The sequence below is a fragment of the Opisthocomus hoazin genome, chromosome 5, assembly GCF_030867145.1.
Source record: "Opisthocomus hoazin isolate bOpiHoa1 chromosome 5, bOpiHoa1.hap1, whole genome shotgun sequence".
In the NCBI taxonomy this organism is placed as follows: Eukaryota; Metazoa; Chordata; class Aves; order Opisthocomiformes; family Opisthocomidae; genus Opisthocomus; species Opisthocomus hoazin.
The window spans coordinates 37,479,074-37,503,368 of NC_134418.1; the positions used below are offsets into that span (position 1 = coordinate 37,479,074).

The following is a 24,295-nucleotide window of genomic DNA, read 5'->3' on the forward strand; positions in this document are numbered from 1 at the left end:
CTGTTTTCCTGTAAGGCATTTAAAGAAAGTCTTTTAACATCTGGGAGAGATGCCTTTCCTTGCCATGTCCGTGATTTGTCTGAGAAGAGCTCTTACCCTCATGGCAAACTTAAAGCAGTTGAGCTTTCAATAGTCAGGAGGCAACACTTGCCCCCTCCCCCCCACCCTTGCACCCTCCCTATCCCCTCCCTACTTGAAGTAATCAGATGTCACTTGCATAGCAGTCTTCCTTATCAGAGCTGTCACTGATAATTCTTCTTTCTTTCCCAGTGACCTTGAGCCTGAATGGTTGGATGGTGTGCAGAAAAATGGGGAATTATTTTATTTAGAATTGAGTGAAAGTGAAGAAGAAACTCTGCTTCAGAACAACTATCCAGAAATGCCAGCAGTGAATCATGTCAGGTTTCGTGAAAATGAAGCTGAAGTTATTCAAGAGGGATCACAAAAAGAAAGAAAGTATGAACTGAAGAAATTGACCAAAATATTAAAAAAGAAGAATCTTTTACCAAAGCATTCTGGTAAAAAAGGCAGTGGAAGCCGCACTGCGCACTCCACTGGTCCTACTTCCATATTGAAACACCAATCCGCTCAGAAAATGGGGGTCACTGTTCAGCAAAAATACAAAGATATATATGTTTATGTAAATCCCAGAAGACTGTACAGTGCTGGAGAAGATGAGCCGCAGAAGCTGCTGGAGACCTTAGTAGGGGTTGTCCATCAGTCTTCATGGAGCAGCAGAAGAGCAGAGAAACAAGGGAGGAAGGATAAAGTCATCAGCGGAAATGGTGAAGAGAAGCTTGTAGTACATGGCTTGGTGCCAGGTAGTTCAGCAATGAAAACTGGTCAAATCTTGATTGGTAAGTCATAGAATGAATAGTTAACTTATGCACTCTTCCTTTAAAATGATGATTTATGTGGTTTTTTTTGAGGCAGCTGACTTGAATATTCCTGACATATGAGCAATTACTTGTAGCAACTATTTTTGTCAGTTCTTGAGGGATTATTTTAAATTGCATCTGATGTTTTGTTACCTATTCTATTTTACCATATTAGTGGTTTTAAGAACATGTGTCATAAACTAGGTGTTTATATAGTGCGAAGATGACTATCCTTTAAGCATACAGGAAGTGAGCAGCTTAAACTTGGAGCAACAAATACCTCCCCCACTTTAATTTAGTGCAGAATTTGCTCAGTAGATAAGTGGGACTGGGGAAAAGCTATAGTCTGCCAAATACTGCATTTTGGTTTTGTTCTTTTCCGCGCCATCCCCCTTAGATAAAAAGCTTTACTGCATATGCTTTAAATGGATTTTGTACCATAAAAATGAGGGCAAAATACTGAGCAAGATCTATTAATATGTTACAAACTTTCTGCCCAGCCTTGTTTGCATATTCTTCTGTTTAGCAAGTATAACAGCTGCTTCTTCAGCAGTTGTGATCAGGTGGCTTCCAAATACACAGCGGGGCTGCAGTTTGAGGAGGCAGTGAGCCAGTCTAGCAGCTCTCCTTTGTGTTGGTTTGGCTCTTGGCAGACACTTCCATGAGCTGACACAACTAAATAACCTGGCAGAAAACTAACCCAGAAGAAAAATTGCCTGCGTAGTTTTTGCTGGTGTAGTTAGTTAAACTTGGGTCACAGAAGGTCTGACAAGCACCCGAGCGTGAATAATGGAGGGGAATGAACTTCTGCGGCCAGTAGTGAAGGAGCAGAAATACTCCCGTTTCTAGTATCGAGAGGCTATTAAAAGGACTCAGTGTTCATGAGACCCCAACCTCAGAGGCAGTAAATGTGAGACGGCTAGCCTACATCTGCAAAGGGTGGAAGATTGTTTAATTACCCTTGAAGTTGGTCTCTCGTAGGAAGAGAGCAAAGATGTGATGTTGGTTAGAAGATGATGAAAATATTCATGCTAGAGTAGCACAAATCCCACAAAGTCAGCATGAGTGCATTTGAAATTCCAATGTTGTGTGTGTAAAAAGGCAAATCGTGCTTTGACTAGCTGATTCTTCTAGCACGTGTTTTTGATAGGGATGCTAAAGAATACTCCAGAGGGAAAACTGAGTAACACTCAGATTTTACCAGAAAGAACTGATCAGTCAAGAAGTGGTGGGGATGCAGAATGAGGAGAGAGTGAGTTTCAGCTTGATCTGCTTAATGGTATTTAATCTAATTAGTATAAGAGTGGGTATTTATAACCTGTAAGTTAATTTTGGGACACAAATTTGTGTATAACTGCATGCATGTAAGAGCAAGTGTGAAGTCTGAACAGCATAGGCAAATAGCAGATCCAGGAGATAAAGCTAACCTTCTAAATGGAGATGGTACTTCATCTGCAGCTCTTAATGCTTCACGGAGCTAGTGAGGACAGAAACCATGGGTTTTCTGTTTTGCTTTTAAATAGAAGAGCATTTATATTAATCTAAAGAGTCTAGCAGTTTAATATGTCCTATGCTGTCATCAACCAATATTGCCTTGTTTTTGCAGATTGGAAACAAATACTTTTAAGCATACTATAGTTATTCAGCTCTTTACTGGGAAAATGAGCTGTATTCTGTGCCAACAGTGTAAAATGTATAATTTTCATATAAAAATACTTTCAAATTACATATCTATAGTGAACACTGACTACTCTGGAATTTTTATGTGGTGTTAGAAATAGGGATGTTTTGCATAAATTAGATGCTCAGGTTTCAGTGCTGCCTGCGTAAAGAATATACAGTAAAAAACTTTTTATTCCGGTCAGAAAACCATCTGGTTTACTGCTTCTGTATTGCACATCAGAGGATGTGATAGCTATGATATGCACCCAAAGCCTGATTTAGAAGCAACTGTAGTTCAATAGGTAGCCTCCTCAGATCCTCACAGGATCTGAAGTTGGACAGAAAGTAGAAGAAAAATACAGTAGAACTTTGCTTTTTTTGTCGTTGTTGTTAAAGCAGGTTTTAGGAATCCTGTTGTGAATTGTAGAAACAATTAGTAATGGACATTTGTGTGGTCAGTCTAGAATCAGAAGTGTTTGCACAAAAGTTGGCGGCTTCCTGAGCCATAGAATCACTAAGGTTGGAAAAGACCTCTAAGATCATCAAGTCCAGCCGTCAACCCAACACCACCATGCCTGCTAAACCATGTGCTGAAGTGCCACATCTACACATTTTTTGAACACCTCCAGGGATGGTGACTCAACCACTTCCCTGGGCAGCCTGTTCCAATGTCTGACCACTCTTTCAGTAAAGAAATTTTTCCCAATATCCAGTCTGAACCTCCCCTGACGCAACTGGAGGCCATCACAAATGAGGAATTCTTGATCAGTGTAGCATGATGCCTGCTGGCTGGTTTGGTTATAACTTTGGTCATCTTCACTGACCTGCATATGCACAGAAATTAACCTGTTCTTGTTTTGCTTTTTAATATTTTACTAGACCATTTTTGTAGTAGTCTTTTGTGAAGCAAATACTAAATGTATTTTCCTTGTAAAATACATGCTTTCCTTGTAAAAGACATACTGTGGTCTTCCTGGTGCCCAGTTTGCAACATGTGTTGCAAGCAAATAATCTTGACTCAGGGAGTCCTTACTGAATATTTTTTTTTTTTTTGCCAGTTCACATAAAACTTCAGATCACCGTTTCAGGTACTGAGAAGATGGAAATAAAACAGAAAAAGGCTCTAAAGAATTAAGACAACACCCTTTTCCCCTGCCTTCTCCAGGCTCAGCTTCAATCAAAGACGTCTCCCCCCTTGCTAGTCTCAGTTACGCTTGTTTTCAGTGCACGTTAACACTGTATGTCCCGACTCTCTTGTTGAGGTAGCAGGTGGCACAAGAGGGTGGGATTGTGCGTGATGCTTTTCTTCTGCCACTTTTTGCTTCTTGCATGTTTTCCCCTCTTGTAGCATGACTCCTGCACAGGCCGCAACCCTTCAGGGGTGGGTCCCCTCCGTGGGCTGCAGCCCTTCCTCTAGTGAATGCTGCTCTTTCTTAAATATGTTCGGGCAGAGGTGCCATGGCTCCCCGGGCTCTGCGATGTTCTGGTACGTGGTGAGGTGCTTACACCAGCTGCAGAACTGTCTACGAGCAGCACAAGGCATCTCACGACCTCCTGCCGCGCGGGTCACTCCTGCAGCACCTCACTGCCAAAATCCTGCTAGTTATGCCCAATTGAGTGTTCTAACTGTCCCATCTTATTTAAAATTTGAGGTCTCTAGATTATTTTTCCCAAGACTTGGGTTTGCAATATGTTAAATAATAACCAAGTTACTGACTACTTTGTATTTTCATTCACAAATGAGTTAATTTTTCACTGATAAATATGGTCACCACTTAAATGGCTACCAAGGTTGAATCATAAGGGGGGCTAAACTCTCTCGGTTTTTTTCACTCTGAATAAACAGTTACAAATTGTTTATTGCTTTAATATTTTTTTAGTAGAAGTAACTGCTTTCACCCCCCTAAGTAATCACTTTCCTCAGGTGGCTTCTTCAATTTATTCTGAAATGTGTATCCCTTATAACTTTGAACGCTTAAAACATCTGTTTATTATTTATGCACCACACTTTAATTTTTTTCTTTTTTTAAGATTGCATATGGAAGTCGTAAGTCTTGTTTCTGTACTTTTATTAAGCAAGTAGAATGCAGGGGCTGACCATATGAAAGTAAATACAACAGTTTTTCAATCTAAAAAAAACCCTGCTGCTTTGCAACTTTGTAAAAAGATGCCATTCTGTCCATGTGTTGTTTATCAGTTCATGTGTCTTTTTATTTAGCAGTTCAGCATCCATCTTAAAATTTCAAAACAAAAAAGCCCTCATTGATTTTTAAATTCCTGCTGTCACTTTCAGTTTGGTTAAGATGAAATACAGTTGCTTTTATCTCATGTCTTTTAAGTGTCCTTTGTATTTTTGGCATAATTTTTCTCTTGCCTGAGTTTATTATTAACAATATGCAACGCTTGATCTGCTATGTAGAACTTTCTAGTCTCATCTTTGAATGTATCTTCAAAGATGAAAAGCTCCAGTAAATATTAGATTAATACTAAATATTAAATATTTAGATCCAGGCAAATAAGGATTGTGAAAGGAAATGCCATTATAATTAGATTTCCCTCCCCCCTTTTCAAATTGAAACCTATCCAATTCACAGCAGGGGATACTTCTTATAAATGCTGGTGATCGTCATTCTTACTGTAGTACAAATGGAAAAGTAATTGCAATGACACTGAAGATACAGGAAAGCTCTTTTCGCTAGCAGAGCGTACTATTATTACCCTCTTTGAAATTATCTTCTGTTCTTATTGCTCTTATCACTGAATATCTGAAGGGTTTGCATGAATTCTCTCACCTGATCAGTAGGTACAGTTGTCAAAAAGATGTGACAACTGCCTAGGGACAGGGATTAATCTTGGATGATATTAAAGATGGGCTATAATAATCCAGTTTTGAACAAGTATGCAAAAGATGCAGGCTGCTGTTGCAAGCTTCAGCTGGAAGGTCCAGATCCCAACTCCATTGACTGACAAGTGGTTTTCTGTGGGTTTTTAATCCAATAATTCTGTGGTGTTATGTGGGAGGGTTATTTGTTTGTTTTCCCCAATAAAGAAATGTTTAAGTAGTAGTCATTGCTCAATTTTAATAGTAAAAACACAGATAGCACTGTTGGAGTTCTGAAGTTTTGGTAAAACAGGCCATCATTGTTAGAAAGTCAAGTATATCTGTTAAATTTCTGCAGCATAGACTCATCATTTAAAACGGTAAGCCATTTACATAAAAATAAGCAACCTGCAATCATCTTCTGACAGTCAAAGTAAGTACTGTTTTTGTCATTTGCAGACCGTGGAACTAGAGTCCTGTCAGAAAAACGTCCTTGAAAGGACCAAAATACTGTGATAGTTTGAGATTTTCACGAGGAGTTGCCATATATGGTGTACTTGTTGAAAAGGCTCTCCAAAGTAGAGATGTTGGGCATGCGAGATATAAATGCAGAGCTTGCGTAAGCTTTGCTGTGTTCTTACTGTGGAGTTTGGGATGTCATTTATGTTCTTTTAATCTTCTCTTGAAGCATAACAGCATTGGTTTGGGTAAAAGCAGCTTGCTAACATAGAAAGCAAGTAATTGATCTGGCTTTCTTCAGTAGAATGTGTTCCATACTTTGCCTTTTTTGGAAAGGAGTATGTGAACATTTGTAACTACTTCCACCAAGTCATTACCAAGAACAGAGGAAACTAAATATCAGGATTTTATGAAAAAAGTATCCTCAGTCCTTTCCCATGAACAACATGGCTCTGATTTTAATTCAGCCAAAAATGTTCACTTCCCATTACAGTATGGAAGTGGTATTCTCTTATCCATCAGTCTCGCCTCGCTTAATCCAAAGAGGATCTGCTTTTAGAAATGGTGCTTGCGGGCTTATCTCAAGGGAGTGGCTATTTAACAAAAGTCATAGTTCTGTGCCTCGTGGCAAAGTGATAGGCGGTTCTGAAATAAACATTTTAGGGATGCCAGCAGTCCTGAAGACTTTTCTAAATTTTGTCTTTAGAAAACCCAGGAGTATTTTCATCACATGTGCAAACTAGATGTTTGAGATCAATATACGTTGTTCCTAGCTACTATGGAGTGGATGTGAGAAGTCTTTTCTAATGAGAAGATGGAAAGACAGAACAAAGAAAATAGGAAAGAATTGCGGCCTCTCTTCTCTCGCTGTTCCAGCACTCTAGTAAAATTCAGTTCTGCTTGGTGTTGTGTGCAGAACATACCTGGACATCTTACAGTTTCTTTGTGGGCTGAGAATCTTTTTATAGTAAGTGATAGAACTCAAAAGCTTGATTATTCATTATTATGAGATTAAAAAGAAAAGCTTACTTTATTCCTTAAAGAGAAGGATGTGTATTTTTCTGAACATAAATTTATTGATTCAAGGTCTGATATCCTGCAGCTGCATGAAGAAAATTTATTTTCTCTATTGCAGTTGCTCACTGTGTCTCTAAAAATGGAACTGAGTGAGACTTTGTTCTAATGTTATTAATCTTTTAATGTATATGCTGGTGACTTTCATGACAGACAATAGTGGTCTTATTGCTGGTAGAAATGCAAGCCAATATGAGCAGGTCAAGTGCTATTCTATATAGTATTAAATAGTAAAATTTTTGTATACAACCATATTGTTGAAAAAGCTAAAGCAAAAAAAGCAAAATTCTACATTATTTTGTCAGGTTTGAAAATAACATTTCATGCAAATATCTGCTTCTTGTCTATGTAAGTATATAAATCTACTTAAGCAAAAAAATAAAAAGTTCACTTTGATCTCTGTACTTAAGAAAAGTCAGTTGGAGGGGGGTTTTCACCCACTTCATAGAGCACAATAATGATTGAAAAATGTATTTGCAGTACCATCTGTACAACTTTTTTCTCTCCACTAGTGAAATGTCTCTCTACATCTGAAATTCAGCAGTGTTTTAGGCTGGGAAAATTTCAATTAACTTTGCAAACCATTGTTAGATCAGCTTAAACAATTGCAAACACCATTTACCCTTTTATTTCATTTTATCTAAATTGATTAAGCATTAAGTGAAATTAGATTAAACTTTATACATTTGCACTATTTTTTGATGGACTGAATGTCTGTAGACCTAAGTCAGTCTCAGTTTCTGTAAGTTTTTCTCGCCGCTAAAGTGGAGAAACAATGCTCAAAGAAAGTGTAGATGTGAAACTCTTAATAAAGGAACACTTGCATTTATAAACTTGCTGGCATTAATTTGGTGATAATTTGGTCATGTTCTGCTTTAGGATATTCTGTGCTCATGGTTTTACGTGCTTCCTGTTGTGCCAGTGATGTGTCTAATTCTGTTACTTCATAGTTTCTATTCTTTGAATGCTGCTGTGTTTGGCAACAAGAAAAGAAGGGGAAAAAAGCAAACAGCCCCTCCACCACCTCCCACCACCCGTTCTGGAAAGTGTGTACTGATAAATGTAGATTTTTCTCAGCTGTACATCAAGTTGCAGTTCTTTAATAGTGATACGGAATTTCTGGCAAAACAAAGGCAGCCTTACAGGATTGCTTTGGCTGTGTCTTCTGGAAAGCTGTTCTGTTTATGGTACATGATTATGTTTTTACAAATTGAATGGAATAAATATTTACTGCTGCATTGCAAGTTTTACATACATACGTTAGGCATCGAATAAATAAAACACTTTGAGTATAAAACATGTAAATACTGATGGATCTTTTCCTTTCAAAGTGTCTTTGTATATTCCACCCTGGGAGATGTGGTTCAAAAATATTCCCTTAAGTGCTAAGGTGCATATATCCTCACAAAATATGTGCAGCTTGTTTGAATGGCTTTGTTGATTAGATGACTCAACTGTTGTCTCTAGTAAAACAAACAGAACACAAACAACTTTTGTTTAAACAGTGCTCCAGATGAGTACAAGAGTAATTTATGCTTTCTCTTGTTTTTGTGAATGATGATCTTTAATACAGTGTTCTTCAACAAAGAGTGTAGTAATTCTGTTTAGAATTTTTTGTTACATTGGGGTAGCCTGAATTCTCTGCTTTTGATTACTGATTTTCAAGTCCTGGGGCTCTGGCATGGACTTAAGGAGTTGCTTTTAAATGCTGTTTAACTTTCAGCTTTCCTGTATTTGAATTATTGTTCTGTTGAAGATTCGACAGGCTAAAATTTCACTGTGCTGTGCATCAGGAAACACAGAGGTTAGGGAGAGAGCTACTACTACTTGAAATAGAAAAAACAGCTTAATTCATTCCGAGGAGTGATAACATTTTTGTGTGTATAGTAAAACTTAACCTTTTCTTGGGTTTGCTGTAAGAAAAAGTAGGAATTAATTTTCCTTTAATGTAAAATAACAGTGAGCAGTTGGTTGTTGCCTAGTATATTAAAAAGGAATGTTGCTTGCATTTGGGGGGGATTCTGTATTTCCTTACTGATTCTTAGTTAAGAAGAATGTTCTTTCTGTCATTGGCATTAATTGTGTTTTGCACCAGTTTTGAGCAATCAGCCTAGTACCTGGGAAGAATTCCAATTGTATTTGATGGTATTTAACAACAGGGTAGAAGATAGGAATAACGATGAACTGTCAGAATTCTTGCAAACTTTCAGATTCTGTTGTCTTGACTAGATTCTCAGGAAATGGAGTGACCTTAAGACACAGATTCTGCTTTTCCTTAGTATGCATGTCACTATCATCACTGTATTTGAGCTGAGCAAGTCTTCTCCCTAGAAACTTGAAATACATGCTGAACCTTACAGTTGTTCAGTGCTTTATTTCTGCAGTTGAGCACATTTTCGTTGCCAAGTCAAGGCTTAAAGTCTAGTTCCTCTAACATGCACACTTGCTACGAATCCATACCCTTTTTCTAATCCCTTTACACTGCTTGAAAGAGTGCTGACCACTGCTGCTACTGCCTGGCTGAGGATTTCTCTATTGCGGGCGTAGTTGGAAACTACTGTGATGCTGCCTCTGGCTTGTCATGTGTCCTGGCTCAGGTGTCACAATTGCAGCTTCTAGCCTACGTTTTCTGAAGTCCATGTAATTCCCTGAACTCTACAGATGTAGCAGCACTGGTTGTGGTGGACATGCTGGTTTATTTCACCTTTTTCAATAAGGCTTGCTTAAGTGTGATGAGATGTAAATGTAGATACAATAATAAAACGAACTGCAAACAGAGGAAATAATGAACTGTGCAGCTGTCTTTGGATTTACCTTATATCCACATACCTTTGCTACGCCAGTCCCAGAATTCCTCTCCTCGTGCCTTGCCCCACACATGGGGACACCTCAGACTGCTCTTAATAATACCGTTCCTTCTCCTGCCTTCTAAAAGCTTTTTGGACAAGTCGGTGTTTGCTGTGTCTGATTCTGAACTGCCCTTGTATGGACGGGCCAGCCTGGAGCACAGGCAGGACGGGTGATGAGCTCAGGGTGCAGCTTTACCTGGGGCAGCAGAAGGAAGGAAAAGGAGAGGGCTTCTCTATCCAGCAGTCCATTCAGAGAACTCGTATCATGGAACATGACTTATGCTTTCTCTTTCAGCTTTGGCTGAAAGTTAGTAATGGGATCAAAGCTACTCATAGTACAACTGTAGAAGACTCGTTTCCTTAGAAAACAAAGCTCAAGAGTACCTAGTTTGAAACAAAATTAGGGTACCTCAGTTTTTCAGTCGTTTATGAAGTGTCTTATATTACATGTTACACTCTTTTAAATGCTAATATTTATAGTCTTGGAGAGAATGCGGGGATACTTTTTGAGGGAGTCTTTGTGCAGCTAAAGCAAAATTGGACTTGGTTTTCAATTTGCTCTTCCAGAGCAGCTCTTGATATTTTTAGTTCACACCTGTAAGAAATAAGAATGACCTTGGAATCAAGTCAATTTCGATGATAAGTCAGAAGCTAATTTCTTTTCATTGCTTCCCTTTCCACAGACAGAAGATGATACAAGCTGTAAACTAATGAAGTTTTTCACTCGATAGGACAGAAAGGAGAGATAACTGAAAGTGACACCAAAGAAAATCAAGTAGAAAATAAGGCCTGTTTTTACTCTGAAGTTGAATATTTGGCTCTAGAAGGATCTAATGAACCATAAAGTCCTATATCCTGGTGCCACTGGCAGTCACTTCGTACAGTTCTTTTCATCAGTTTATATTGCCTCATCTTAGGTATGTTGCCCTAGAGAGCCTTATTGGAAAGTGTTTTAGAAATTCTCTATTTTGAGAGTATGGAACCTTCTGATTCCTACTCTAGCTGCTTTCACACCTAGCCTTTACTCACCTCATCTTTAACCAACATAAATGCGTTCTCCATTTCCCATGGTCACTGCAATATTACTGCTATGTGTCTGATCTCATTTGTTTTCATTTTTCTTGAGCACAGGTGGGTGGAATTGTAAGGAGCACTCTGGATGGGATCCTGTCAGGTCATAATAATACTCACGTACATTGAAAGGAAATGCCTTTCCTGATGCATCCTCTTGTTACGTCTGTCTTTCTCACGTTTTGCGTCACTTGGCTGACTTTTTGAGAGTGAATGTACTGTTGTTCCAGTAATACTTACTGGTTTCTTGCTCTGTGATATAGTGTTTCTTTTATACTGAAAAGTGTTTCCAACTTTGGGTGCTGACATTTGAGAAACCATGAACTACTATCGTTTGAGTGGGAGTTTTTCTGACTCGGGTTCAACCTTAAATCTCACCTTAGATGTAGGACTGATGGTCTAAATTGCCACCTTAAGTAATCAAATCTTTTTGATTTAGTCTCCCACTACCATACGTGAAATATCTTTAATATGTATCTGTTTCTTACTGCTGCTTCCATATTTTTTTTAAGTAGATGAATGCCCAAAAAGCCCTTCTATTTTTACTTTTCACTTTCTGTTCCTTTTGACAGATCTAAGTAGTTTTGTCTTTTGATGTTATTTTAACTTTATGTTTTTCTAACTTCACAGGTGTTTTTTTTCACTGGTCTCTGTCATCCTTCTTACAAACTCCATGCTTCAACATGTATCTTTTTGAGAGGGATGAGGCAGATGTTATCAGCTAGTTATTACTGGGATACTTCTCTAGAATATTTTCCCTCACTTCAGATGGAAATCCCAGTTTGATTTTTGTACTTTAAACTTCAATGAGGATTTTAAGTTTGTGAACTCTGAAGCTCTGTTTGCTTTCATAACAAGTGCCTTTAATTTTTCAAATCTTTTCCATTTGCAATTAAAGACTTTTTCTTTGGGATCCTGGGGTTTTTCTCCCTATTTCCAGTGGTGGGAAGAGAGTCCGATTTAGAAAATGCAAGATGTTGTTAGGCAGGAAGAACTGGCAGATAAAGGCATGAAGAGGGCACAATAAGAAGCCCACAGCAGTGGACAAGGCATGGAAAGGAAGAGAAAGGACTAAATCATTATGTGGCTTGAGAGACAAAGGAAGTGCAGAAATGAAATGAGGTAGCTGTGATTTAAAAAAAAAATATACATTTAAAGAAAAGTGACATTTCACAAGATGCTAAGCCAAACTGCCTGCTCGATACCACAAAATAAGGGTGGCTGAGGTCTATCACATCCTGTCTACACAGTCCGTCTCACTTTTGCCACCTCTAGCGGTCATTTAAGCAAGCATTTGGGTTACAAGAATCCCTTGCCTGAAGAGTGAATGGTTTTCTGTCAGCTTGGTGAACTGAGTTAAGGCGCACGGTAACTGCCAAGACTGCTGCAAAGAGAGGGGCTCAGGGTGGTGGGATTCTCCCATAGTTAGGCTCAGCCAGCTTCAAACCTCTGGTGTAAGTGATGGCCTAGAACTTGTAACCTGCTACAGGAAGAGTGAGTTTTGGAGCACTTCTGGAGACTGTAGTCCATATCAATGGAGGTAGCAGTGGAGAAGGATTGGCAAGTGAACAGAGGTGGTTTTGGAGGGAAAAAAAACACTTATTGGGCATAACTCGATTGGTGAAGTTGTTGGGTTTTCTAATCAAGTAACACAAGTGATACAAGACTGGATGGAAGGGAGAGGCTTCAATAGTTATTTTTGTAAAATGATACAAGTGTGGCAGTAAGGCCTTAAGAGCATTGAGGTAATAAGACTAATGTTTCTAAATACAGTAAATGTTGCATGTAGAAGCCATCTACTTAAACGTAACAAAAAGACATTTATGATTGCTTGACTGTCGTATTACTTCTTAAAACAAAATGCAGTTTGGCTTTGTATTGTGGTGTAACACCATCTAACCTTCTCATGCTTTTGTCTGTTTTATCTCCAGGAGATGCTCTGGTTGCTGTAAATGATGTTGATGTGAATTCTGAAAACATAGAAAGGGTTTTGTCTTGCATTCCAGGTCCTATGCAGGTACAGTAGCTGAACATTTTTTCCAGGTGTCCTGTGTAAAAATTAATATTGTTTCTAGCCTTTGTTCCTTAGGAGACAGAATTTAGGTGGTCTTTTTCTTTGAACTTCCTCATCTACTTTTTGAACACATTGGTTGACTTCAGTCAAACTCAGACTAGAAATTTCAGAGTTTAATTCTGATAAGCTTTGTGAAAACAGGTAGGTGCAAGTAAGTGACTCAAGCCAATGTCCCATTAAGGGACATTAGGCACAGTCCAGCTGTCACATATTCTGCTTGTTATCAGCCAGAGTCAGAAAGCAAATGCAACGTTGTGCAAGAGGTAGCAGCATACTTGTAGGTTTAGACTAACTGTAACACCTGATTTTTATTTTTTTTTCCCCAGTGTGAGAATCAAGGCATTCTGTGCTTGCAGAATTCTGAGTATTCATGTTTCTCTATGAGAACTAGTACATACATATGTGAAAAATCAAGTTTTATTACTTTTCCTGCTCAGAAAACAATTTCATTATTGTGTTACAACTTGCATCAAAATTCATTGCTTGTTGTTAAATACAGCGAATTAACTCCTTTGAGACGTGCACAAACTTTTAACCAGTTGTAGTTATGGGCAAAGATGGCAAGTATGGTTTCTTTGACAGTTGTTACTTTGAACACTCTGATCTCAGCAAGTGAAGGACAGGTATTAATGTTGTGATGCCTTGCTCCTTGTGGGTAATGGGGCTGGAGATGTGCAGTCTGGCAATAGCATGTACGATGCAAAATATTGATGTCTAGCTTAAAGATAAATATGTCAACCACAAATAGTAGTGCCTTTTTTGTCAGTTACTGTTCTTAAAACCGTAATAATTGCTGTGGAAATATTAAATAAAATAATTATCTCTTTATCAATATAAAAGACTCCCAAACCACAAAAGAGTAAAGAGAAGCCTGAATTAACAAGTAGTGCTATTAAAGATGTTTAAAACTATTTAAGTGGAGAAATTGATTCTGCTTTCATACTTAAATAGAAAAAGAAATTCTTGAATATATAAGAGCTTTTTAGATTAAATACTTTTAAGATCTTTCAAAACTGAATAGTGATGAAGATTGATGGAAGTCAGTAATAAAAATTGATACACACACCCTCCCCCCAAAAAAGTTCATCATGACGTGATGAATAATGTCTCTTCCCCCAAAACCTACTGCCACGTATCTTCTCTTCTAGCTGAGTAATAATTTTTGAGCTATAATGAAAAATTAAATAATGAATAAAGAATTAGATAGCTATCTCAGAACTAAACCAGGAGAGTGTTAATTACCTAGGATGTTAGTAGTGTAAAATTAAGTATTTTGAGTTATTCTGCTTAAATCCACTTCCTGGTAGACAGGAAGACAAGGTAAAAGTTGCAATTTATAGATATAAGATGGAGCAGGTTAAAATTATAGTGTCTCTTACAGTACATCTGTAACCTCTTGGTAGGTTTTTTTCATGTAGAATATACAAAGTGATAATATAGAAATGTATTACTGTCTAGACATGAATTGGAAATTTTAGGTTTTGTAACACATGCTTCTGTTTGCAACTTACATAGTGTAAGCGCCTGTAGAACTACATCTGCAATTGCAGTAAGATTGAGTGCTAGTATGTCAGTTTAGGAAGCTTTCCAAGGTATCTGACAGTATGAAGCTTGCCTAAGCTACCAGAGTTGTGGTCAGATATTGGCAGAGCTCCATGGTAGAAAAACGTTGTCTTGCCTGACTTTGACCAAATATGGAGTTGCTGTAACTGTTCTTAAATACAGAATGATTAAAATAGCAGAGATTATCTAGTTTATTTAGTTGTATCCTTGCTAGATTAGAGTATACGTATTACTTGTTGCTAAAATGCAATGCAACCCTTTATATAGTAGTTAGTTTTAATGCAACATTAATATTTACATTGTCAGTAAATCTGTCAAGTAGACAGCAATTACTTGAAAAGTATAACTGTTTGTCCTGTTGGCTTTCCAAAACCTTTTATTAAAGTGCAATTATTCTGCTTTTACTGTGCAGTTTGAGTCAAGCCAGAAGAGTGATTGCTGAAATAGACCAGTGGAGAATTTAAATACAGAGTTCTGGGGTTTTTGCAGTGTAGAACACTGTGTTAATGCTGCTGAAGAAACAAACAGAGGGTTGTTTTTTCTGAGATTTAGTAATAAAGAGAGCTGTTACACGAGCTAAATTGTTAATGTATTCTCATTCATCATACATTGCAACATATCAAAAAAGATGCAGTTTAAAGCCATTTTACTGTGGCTATAAGTTATTTACATAAGTAAAGTCACTGCTCTTCTGGGTTCAGTGTTAAAAATTACTGGAAGTAATTTCAAGAACTAATTACCTATATGCTGCAACTGAGAGAATCTGGCATAACAATTCTCATTATTGTATTTCCAGCATTTTGTTTTCCTTACCCCAGTTTAGACAAACTAGCTTCTAGGCATGTAAGGGCTAGTTTAGTGTATTTATTGAGCAATAGAAGTCCAAATGCTACATCAGCCCCCCGCCCCCCCCCCCCCAAATGGCAGAACTCTTTCTGTTTGGGTGCTTGCATGTCAACTAATAAGTCCCAATTCTGATTAAAGCATTCAATACCTGTTTGGAAGTTCTATAGCAGTCACTGACTGTGACAGGACAGAGCGTACCCCTCAATCAATGCTTGAGATAGTATGATAAAGTTATATTCTGCAGTCTGTACAATTTTACATTTCTGTAATCAAAACAGCTGCTGTTTCCTAGCACCACAAGACAGAGAAGACAGAATAGGAAGATATGCAGAAAGAATACACTTTTCCTTACCCTGATACGCAGAAGTTGCAGAGCAGTTTCACCTGAAACTTTCTTAAAATATTCAGCCTGAGGCAGACATTGAGAATCAGAAATTTCAGCCTGAAATTTTGAGTTACAGTTGTGCAAACCACAAGCACATGGAAAACAGAGACTCACAACTGGAAATGGCAGGCAATCTTAAAAGGCAGGCAATGCCACCAGCTCTGGTATAATAAAAGCCATATTCTGAGACACATACAGCTTTCTTGCAGATAAACAGAAAGCATGCCTTTCTGAGTCAGACTAATATTACAACAGCTACATTTTCTGGTTCTTACACTGACAAATGTTTAAGTGGAGAGTATTAAGAGACAAATTAAATACAGAATGACGTTCCCATCATACTTTTCCAGCATCAAGCAGTCAATAATTAGGGACTTGTTGGATCACTTACAGGTTTGTACCTTCTCCTTTCTTATCTAGCTCTTCTAATTCCTCTGACTGTAGAAGTGATTTACGTAACTGATGTATGCGTTATATTCATTTTTGTTGGTTTTCAAACTGCCGTCTAATTAAGTGGATTTCGTGCCCCCAGGTTCCTGTGTTACGAGGAGTAGTTAACTGTCCATGTCTTACTCTTCATATCATTCCACGACTTGCAGAGCTCTATCATGTTCGACTTTTGTCAAATCTTTCCTAAGCGGGGAAAAATCCCCATCTATGTACCTCATAGTTTGCTGTTTCAGGCACCTTCATCAGTGCCTACTTGCAGTTTGATTAAATTCTTTTCGAGAACTCTTCGAAGTATAGAGAATGTGTGCATGCTATATATTTATAGAGTGGAATACTAGTATTTTATGTGCTTATCACATTCTTCATTTAATTTCATTTCCTTTTCTGTTTTCTGCTGTGCATTAAACTGATTTGCTTTAGGAGAAATGGAATCAAAGTTGTGAAAGATTTCATAGTCAGTATTTACAAAAGGCTACTTCAGTAGTCACATATTTAATCAGATCCCATGCACTGCTCAGGACAAAGCTTCATTTCTCCTCCACAAAAAAAAAAAAGTAGTTTTTTAGGGTACGTATAAATGCAATCTCTTGGTGATTTTCTATTACAGCGTTTTCCAGCCTAAATGGTCTGTTTCACAATAGTTTTCTTTTTTAAAGGGAGGAAATAGATTAGAACTTGGACAAAAGTAGAGGGACAGAAAATGTCATGTTTCAAGCTGTTAGACAAAATCAAGAAGATTTGGAAAGGAACTTGTAGTCAAATTGTGTAGCGAGACCTTTCTCAAAATGCTGTGACTTCACATCTGAGCAGTGTGGCATTGCCCACAGTGATGTGGGAGGCAGCGTGGATGCCTGCAGGAGGAGGGAGAGTTAAAGTTCTGTTTGGCCCGATTTGTTTTGAGCTCTTGCTTCAAGGACTGTATGGTTGTGTCTCTAAGATAAGACAAACTGAGTCTTTTTTTTTTTTAATTGAGAGACTAGGAGATAGACTGCAGCAAGAATTACATCTGTGTGTCATTAGTGTAGAGAGTGTAGCCTAAGTGTCATGAATAAGTGTCCACAGACAAGATGTAGTAGAAGTTAAGAGGAGTAACTGTTGAGCCTTGAGGAAATCTGCAAGAAGTTACACAGCATATGAGGAGAATCCTCTGAAATACGTGCAGATGGCGTGACGAAGAAAAAGAAGTGAGTCACAGAAAGCCAGAGAAGAAAACTTATATCTATGAAACTGTGAACAATAAAGTTAGTGGGTCTTAAAAAGCCACTGCTTCTTAGCTGGATGTTTCTGCTCATCATGTCCTGTCAATATGCAGTGTAATGAATGAAAACTGAAATGATAAGAAGAGAGCAAGGGATGAGTTACTGTCAGAAAAGAAGGCGGTAGCACACAGCAGGAGAGCAGGATTGAGTGCAGTGCTGTTCCAGAGAATGGGAAGAGAAAAGAGAAAAAAGCTGATAGCAGCCAAAATAGGAGAGGAAAAGATTAATGAGAACTGTTGGGAGGGACTGGAGCGGAATGGATAGGCAGCAGCCAGTGACATAAATATTGTAGCTGGAAGAGCTGATGAAGGCAGTTCTCTCTGATCTAGTCTGACAGGCGGTGGGTGTTTTAAATCATCATTGTTTCTTGCTGGCACTCCTCTTGTTAAGTATGTGTATACACCTACACTATTATGAAAATGTAAATTATCTATATTTAAAAATTTAAATTACCTCTGCTTGGGCTTTTCAAATTTATTGCAACCTTTTTTGGTGCATCAATCATTAGGCTAAACTGTCACTGACTTTAAAGAGAAGCACGATTTGGTGTGATGTATTATGTTTAGAACTTCCCAGTCAATAGGCATATTAAGAACATTTCAAGGCAGACAATCAATCTTGAATAAAAACATATGAAGGAGGAAAATGAGAGCATGCCTACTTAGTCCAAATAGATGTATTTTCAGTCAGTTTGAACAATGATGAAAACTAAGGTATCATCCAAGAAAATAAATCAATTTATTCTCCTTGGAAATCACAATTTTGTGCTCACTCAAGAGCTACGTATTTCTCACATATCCTTCTTTCATGCCTAGGATGAAGTGTTCATTCCTAAAAAAAAATACTCTTTTATTTCATCACTGCTGGAACAGTTAACAAACACTATTTTTGTAAGGCAGTGCTCATAAAAAGGAGGTCTGTAGAGCAAATTGTGAAACAAATTTCCACACTGAGTTTGGATTTTGTGTTGCTTGTGAGCCAGAAAATACTCATTTATTCTAAAATTCTTGTGTTTTACTTTATTTGGGAAATAAAACATCCTATAATCTTTTGACAAAATAAGCTTGATTGTCTAAACTTCAAGTTGCTTTTTAAGAGAGAATGCTCTGTTTGTGCTTTGATGATTTTTTTTTCTGAAGACATAGCACAGCAAGTGATGTAAACAATTTTTACACTTTCGCTAGTTGTGTACAGTTGTTAAATACAGCAACAAAACTCTTATTTACTTATTTTACAGTGTAAAAAAAAAAGAAAAGTTAATATAGTGAAAATGTTGGCAGATGGAAAGAATCGCTACTGAGTGTTATGAATGAATAGGACTTTTGCAGTCTAGTGTAAATTGATTTTTTTCTGTGCAAATGTAGCTGTCAGTGCACTCAAAATAGCAAAGAAATGCTCGTGAAAGAGCCTTGAGAATATATATGAAAGTGCTGACGTTTCGAAAGAAGTCGAATATTGTGTGTTTCAAAAGCATGGTAATAGGTTTTGTGTTCAAACAAAACCAGAGCAGTATGTTTTTCCGTTCTCAAAACTGTAAGAATTAAGCATGAAAACACACCAAACCACATGCTTACTCACATGGTTCATAGAGCATGTAATAGCTGGCTTTGTCCTTAATAATGGGTGGTTATGTAATGCTGAATATATAGTTGGTTTTCTTGAAACAGCAGGAATTTTTGAATGCTTACATCTTTGTCAGTAAAGCTAAGAAAACTTAATCTCTTAAAGGGCTCAAAATGCATCTATTTCATCTGATACTAGAATATAATTGTAAGTACAATCTCATTTTCACAATAATTAATTATCTTTTAATAGGTTAAACTTACATTTGAAACATCAATATTTGAGCCTGAAGGAACTTCTCAGCAAAGGTACAAACGGGCACAGTCAAGTATGAACAATCTGGTTCGGCTCTTGTGGGGAGAAGATGGTACGGACCTTCAACAGGCTATACAAGACCTGCCTCATATTATTATGTTCCTCACAATGAAACTGGACTCTGAAACATCTAAGGATGAGGTATGTGGCTAAGTAAATAAAACTGAAGATGAAAGGTAACCATTGACAACAGCAACTGCTATGCCTTTTGATGTAAAAAAAAAAAAAAAAAAACCTTGCTAATCATTTTGAGTAGTCTGTAAAATGTACATTTTGACAGAAATAAGACCTGAAATTCCAGGGGAAAAAAATTACCATCGCTGCTGACAAACTCTAGTTGGACTTGAAATCATTTCAGCGCTGCTGCATGTCTTTACGTAAAGAGCAGCCTGGGGGTGTTAACAGACAAAGCAGAGATAAATTCAGAATTTCATTATTGTGTCTCAGACGCTCACTGTGATGTTTTCAATGCGCCTCTCAAACTTGAACTATGAAGTCTGCCTAGTCAAAAAAATTTTCCCCAGCAGGAGCTGTTGTCGGTACACATTCATAGTCTGTCTAACTCCTCCTGTTTTGAAATGCTAATGTGCCTTTTCTTAGAGGGTTCTCCCATGTCTGCTGTTTGCAGTCAGCCGCTGATTCTTGCTTGGGCAACATTTTTGAGCTGCTGGAGTACTTTTCCTTTGTCCTGTAAAGCTTCTTTTCGCATCTCTTTCCTTTTTGTGTTCCTCAGAAAAAAATTGCCGGTGTATGTATAACCCCTTGTAAGTTTGTGCAGATGTTGTTCATGGTGTAGCCATAGCTACAAATACTCCACTCGGAATGCAGGGGAGACGCAGAGCATTGTGGAGGGCTGAGTTTGGCCTCTTGCCTGATCTGAAGGTGACAAATGGACAAAATGGACTCTTTAGGAACAGACATTTGGAAAAAGACTCTTCTGCCCTTCTGTAAATTCTTCTTAGATTTAGCATAGTGCTCCAGTGATCTTGTATTATCTGTGATGTGGAGACATCAAATGAAGCACACGTTTTACCGATCCTCAGGGACTGGGATGGAGCGACAGTGATGGAGTGGGGAGCAGAAGAAAGACATTTTGCTTTCTCTCCCCTGGAGTTAATCCTTAGATCCATCCCTACTCTGAGATGTCTTTATTTTTTTGAGACTGTTTCTCAACTGATAGAAGTCTGTACTGCTCTGTTGGTGATGTGTAATAAAGTGTCACAACTACATATAATGGAGTTTAATTGTATTCTCTAGAGACAGGTCTGGGGAGGAGAACCCTAAAGAATTACATGATATCATAATAGCATGTAAAAAAATGTTGTGAAGTTTGCAGAGTCAGGTGCTTGAAAGCTAGGAGATGACAAATTTATGGCTACTTGTGCAACTTTAATTCAGCCTTTTTGTACATACACAGCATGGCACTGTTTTTAAATATTTTTTTTCTGAAAGATGTCCATCTTGTGCAGAGGTTGAGATGGACAGATGAGTGTCTATAATTAAAGTTTATTAGGCAACCATAACTCCAGTACTTCATAACTCTGGAGTACTCGACTTTGCAATATAAATCATGCTCTTAACGTAATATTTTTTTAAGCTAATGTACACTTCGTTGCGTGTTACAGCAAGATACTAACACTAAGCTTTGGTTTGCAGTTCTTTCCAATCCCATTTAAGAGACTACATTTTTTCGTGGGAGGTACCTTCAGTAGAAATTAGTTTATGCAAGTGTGTCTTATAATTATTATTATTTTTTTTAATATAGTGTTGCAACTAGGCAAGGTCATTCTGTGCTCTTTTTCCTACCTGGAGACTGCTTCTTTTAAAACATACGATACTGCAGTATTTTTCTGCTTTGGTATTTCCCCATAATAAAAATGAAAAGAGCTCATTTGTCTCAAGTTTATTTGATTCACAGTTGCTTTGTCAACGTTCACTTACGTATTGCAAATAATTATTTTTTTCTCACAATTCTAAGTTTGTAGTCCAAGACCGATATGTTACATGGATAAAACAGCTGTGGACAATTGCTGTAGACTTAAAGACCAGTGTCTTCTTGGTCACTTACATAAGCTTTATGAAATATTAAAAGAAATATTTATTTCAGGGCCTCTGGCTCCTCTGTTGGTAGGTGAATAGATATGCAAACGCCTAACTGTAATTCCTGCACTTCAGAGTAAACTGAGTACTGCTTTCTTGTCTCATTATTTCCTTACACTCTCCAAAGAAACAGGATTAACCCTGAATGTTGAGGAGAGGTAAAAGAGGGATTGTAATGCGCTTGTTCTCCCTTCATACCATGGAAGAATTGTTTCCTGAGAAGTTCTGGCAGTTATGCAGCCCCAAATAGTGTCTAATGTTGAGAGATGCTTTGCTGGTGTAATCCAGCTCTTTGTAACATTTCCTAACAAAAGAATGCCGCCTTCTTCAAGGCATTTGTCTTTAATTTCATTTGGTGAACGGTAAGTGACATTTGTCCTGTAGATGTACTGTTCCAGATTTAGTTTACAGTAGAACTTCAAATTAGCACTGCTGTTATACACCTATGCCATATTGCACAATAAAAATATAATGATCCTTTACTAAGCTTCTTTACCCATATCCAAAGGAAGCATGGTATGCAGATCACATCCATATAAACAATGGCAACCAGAACTAGTAACTAATTCCTCCACTTGTGAGCTTTTGGCACCCAAAAATAGAATTAATAAACTCTAAGACTTGTAAGCTCTACTCGAGGATAAAGGAAAGCAGTGTTAGGAATAATTTAGGATGTGTGCGTGCCTGTGGGGAGTGTCCCATATGATAATGGTTTCGATGAGTAAGGTTGATCTCTCCTTTTTTATGTTTTAGTTCAAGGTAGGTATTACGATTATAACATACATATTTGTACCAGCATACACCGTAACATCTTGATGTATTTGAACTCATTTGGGTGATACCACATTTCAAAGGGAGTAATGTTCATATTCCCCTACGTGATAGTGCTACTGGAAGCCTGTGTTTCGCACACTTGCAAAGTGGGTATTACTGGGTAGCTGTTGAGATACCTTGGTTCATACAGACACTGACTTGTACTTCCTGCAGCATTTCTCTCTGTTTTTACAATTTCTGAATTGATCTGTAAGAATTCATAGTTGTCTCTTCATCTGTTGTTTCTTTGTTAATCTTATGTAAGATGCAACTTAAAGCATCTATAGTCAATGCACTGTGTTTGAAGATTATAGGTTTTTAGCTGGTCGGCACCATTTTGACACAATTCTTTTAGCCATTTCTTACATTGTCAGGACTGCGGGTTTTTTTTTTAATGTTATTTAGGCTCAGTTTGAGAAATTAGTAAAATAAAAATAAAAAAGGGAGGCTGTTTGGTAAGCCATTAGTTCAGATAGTCTCTCCAGGCTTGGGTTTTGTGGATTGAGGGAGGATTACACTTTTTGAGAAATTAGTTATTTCTCATTTATTAATTCCATTGTCATTCGCCTATGAACTTTCACCTTGCTTTGAAGAGGGCTGATCTTGTATGGCGATATCTGCTGAACCTTGCTAACTCATTAATATATATATATAAGATGCAGCTGTGACCTTTTGTTACAGTTCTTTTCGTGTCCCTGGGAAAGTGTACAGTTAATTCTCAAATGAATTTTGTGTAAAGGCCCTGGTTGATAGTGAGGAGAAAAAAAGGCTCTTTTTAGCCTTGTGTAATGCCGTAGTTAGAAAATGGCAGGGTTTTTTCCAGCTGAGGGATTGATTCAAGAAAGAAAAAAATCCTTGTCGCTAATGAGTATTTGAAAATAGAGCTAATTAATTGGATAAGAATGAAGAGTTTGCCAGGTCCTTCTGTAATGAAACTTGATGAAGAAAAATTTTCTGATGGGTATTGGCACTGGCTGGAAGTGCTTAGTGACATAAACAGGAAAGTTAATCATGTTCTTTTATTTGTGTAGAAAGATAATTTAGTATGCTCTTTGCATTGAATATGCTTGATACCATACACATTATGTCTTGCCCATCATGATTTGGCAAAAAGCAATAATTGCGAGGAATTATGTTTGCTTATTACTACATTGTTATAGTTGCTGGAATTATTAATACAATTTTTTAAAATGCTTACATAAAACATCTGTTTTAAAGAACTGGTTAGAGAAAGAAAAGTAATTGTCACAAGCATTTATCTCTACTGATCTTCAGCTTCAAGATGAGTAAGAGTATACTGATGCAGATGGTCAGAGGTTTGGTGATAAAATTGTTAATGGTGTATATGTTATTTGAGTATATACCTCAGTTATATATTGTGCTATACTTCTAAAGTAATTAGGTAGACTTATACAGAGAGATTGGAGTTTTCGTATTTTTATTGTTGGTTTTAAAGAACTGTTTGATTTAAATCAATTTAAATATTGAAAGAACCATACAAATATTAGCTATCTCTTGGAATCAGATTTGTTAAAAGTATACTTTAAGCTGTAAAATGCAGTGACCATACTGTTTATCACTTTATGTTTCTCCATATAAGAATGATTCTAAGTCCTACTATTTTGTAAATCAGAAAAGATAAAACCATCAGAAACATTCATGTGCATTTTAGAACTTTCCAGTATGCCCGAGCAGACCACTGCTTGTTTTGATACCATGTGAAAGTATATGATAAAAGCATTCATGTTTAAAAAAAAAAAAAAAAGTCAGGAAAAAAATTATTGGTTTCTGTGGCAGTTTTTTGTGTCAGTTTGTTTTTGATTTTGCTTTGCTTAACTAACACCTAACTGTCTTCACAGCAAGAAATTCTTTATCAGTACCCCAAATCAGAAGCATCCCAAAAACTGAAAAGTGTGAGAGGAATATTTCTCACACTATCTGACATACTGGAAAGTGTTACTGGTACCCAGATTATCAGGTAAAATTATTTGAAATGTAATGTATTACTACTTTTATTATTTTATACATATGTTTAAGAAAAACACACATGGGTTGTGCATCAAGTTCTAGACAAAAGAAGAATGACTCTACCTGTTAGGCAGTGATGTTTTAA

At 37.3% G+C, this 24,295-nt stretch overlaps 1 protein-coding gene across 3 annotated transcripts in view; it reads left to right on the forward strand.

The window, feature by feature from the left end:
- The window catches only part of INTU (inturned planar cell polarity protein), a 57,856-nt gene that overhangs the window by 10,495 nt on the left and 23,066 nt on the right, over nt 1-24,295 (forward strand). For all 3 annotated transcript variants that reach the window (XM_075420950.1, XM_075420948.1, XM_075420951.1), the window contains exons 2-5: nt 271-857; nt 12,746-12,831; nt 19,207-19,410; nt 24,042-24,160. In XM_075420950.1, coding sequence (XP_075277065.1) covers nt 271-857; nt 12,746-12,831; nt 19,207-19,410; nt 24,042-24,160 — 996 coding nt within the window. The remainder of the gene's footprint in view (nt 1-270; nt 858-12,745; nt 12,832-19,206; nt 19,411-24,041; nt 24,161-24,295) is intronic.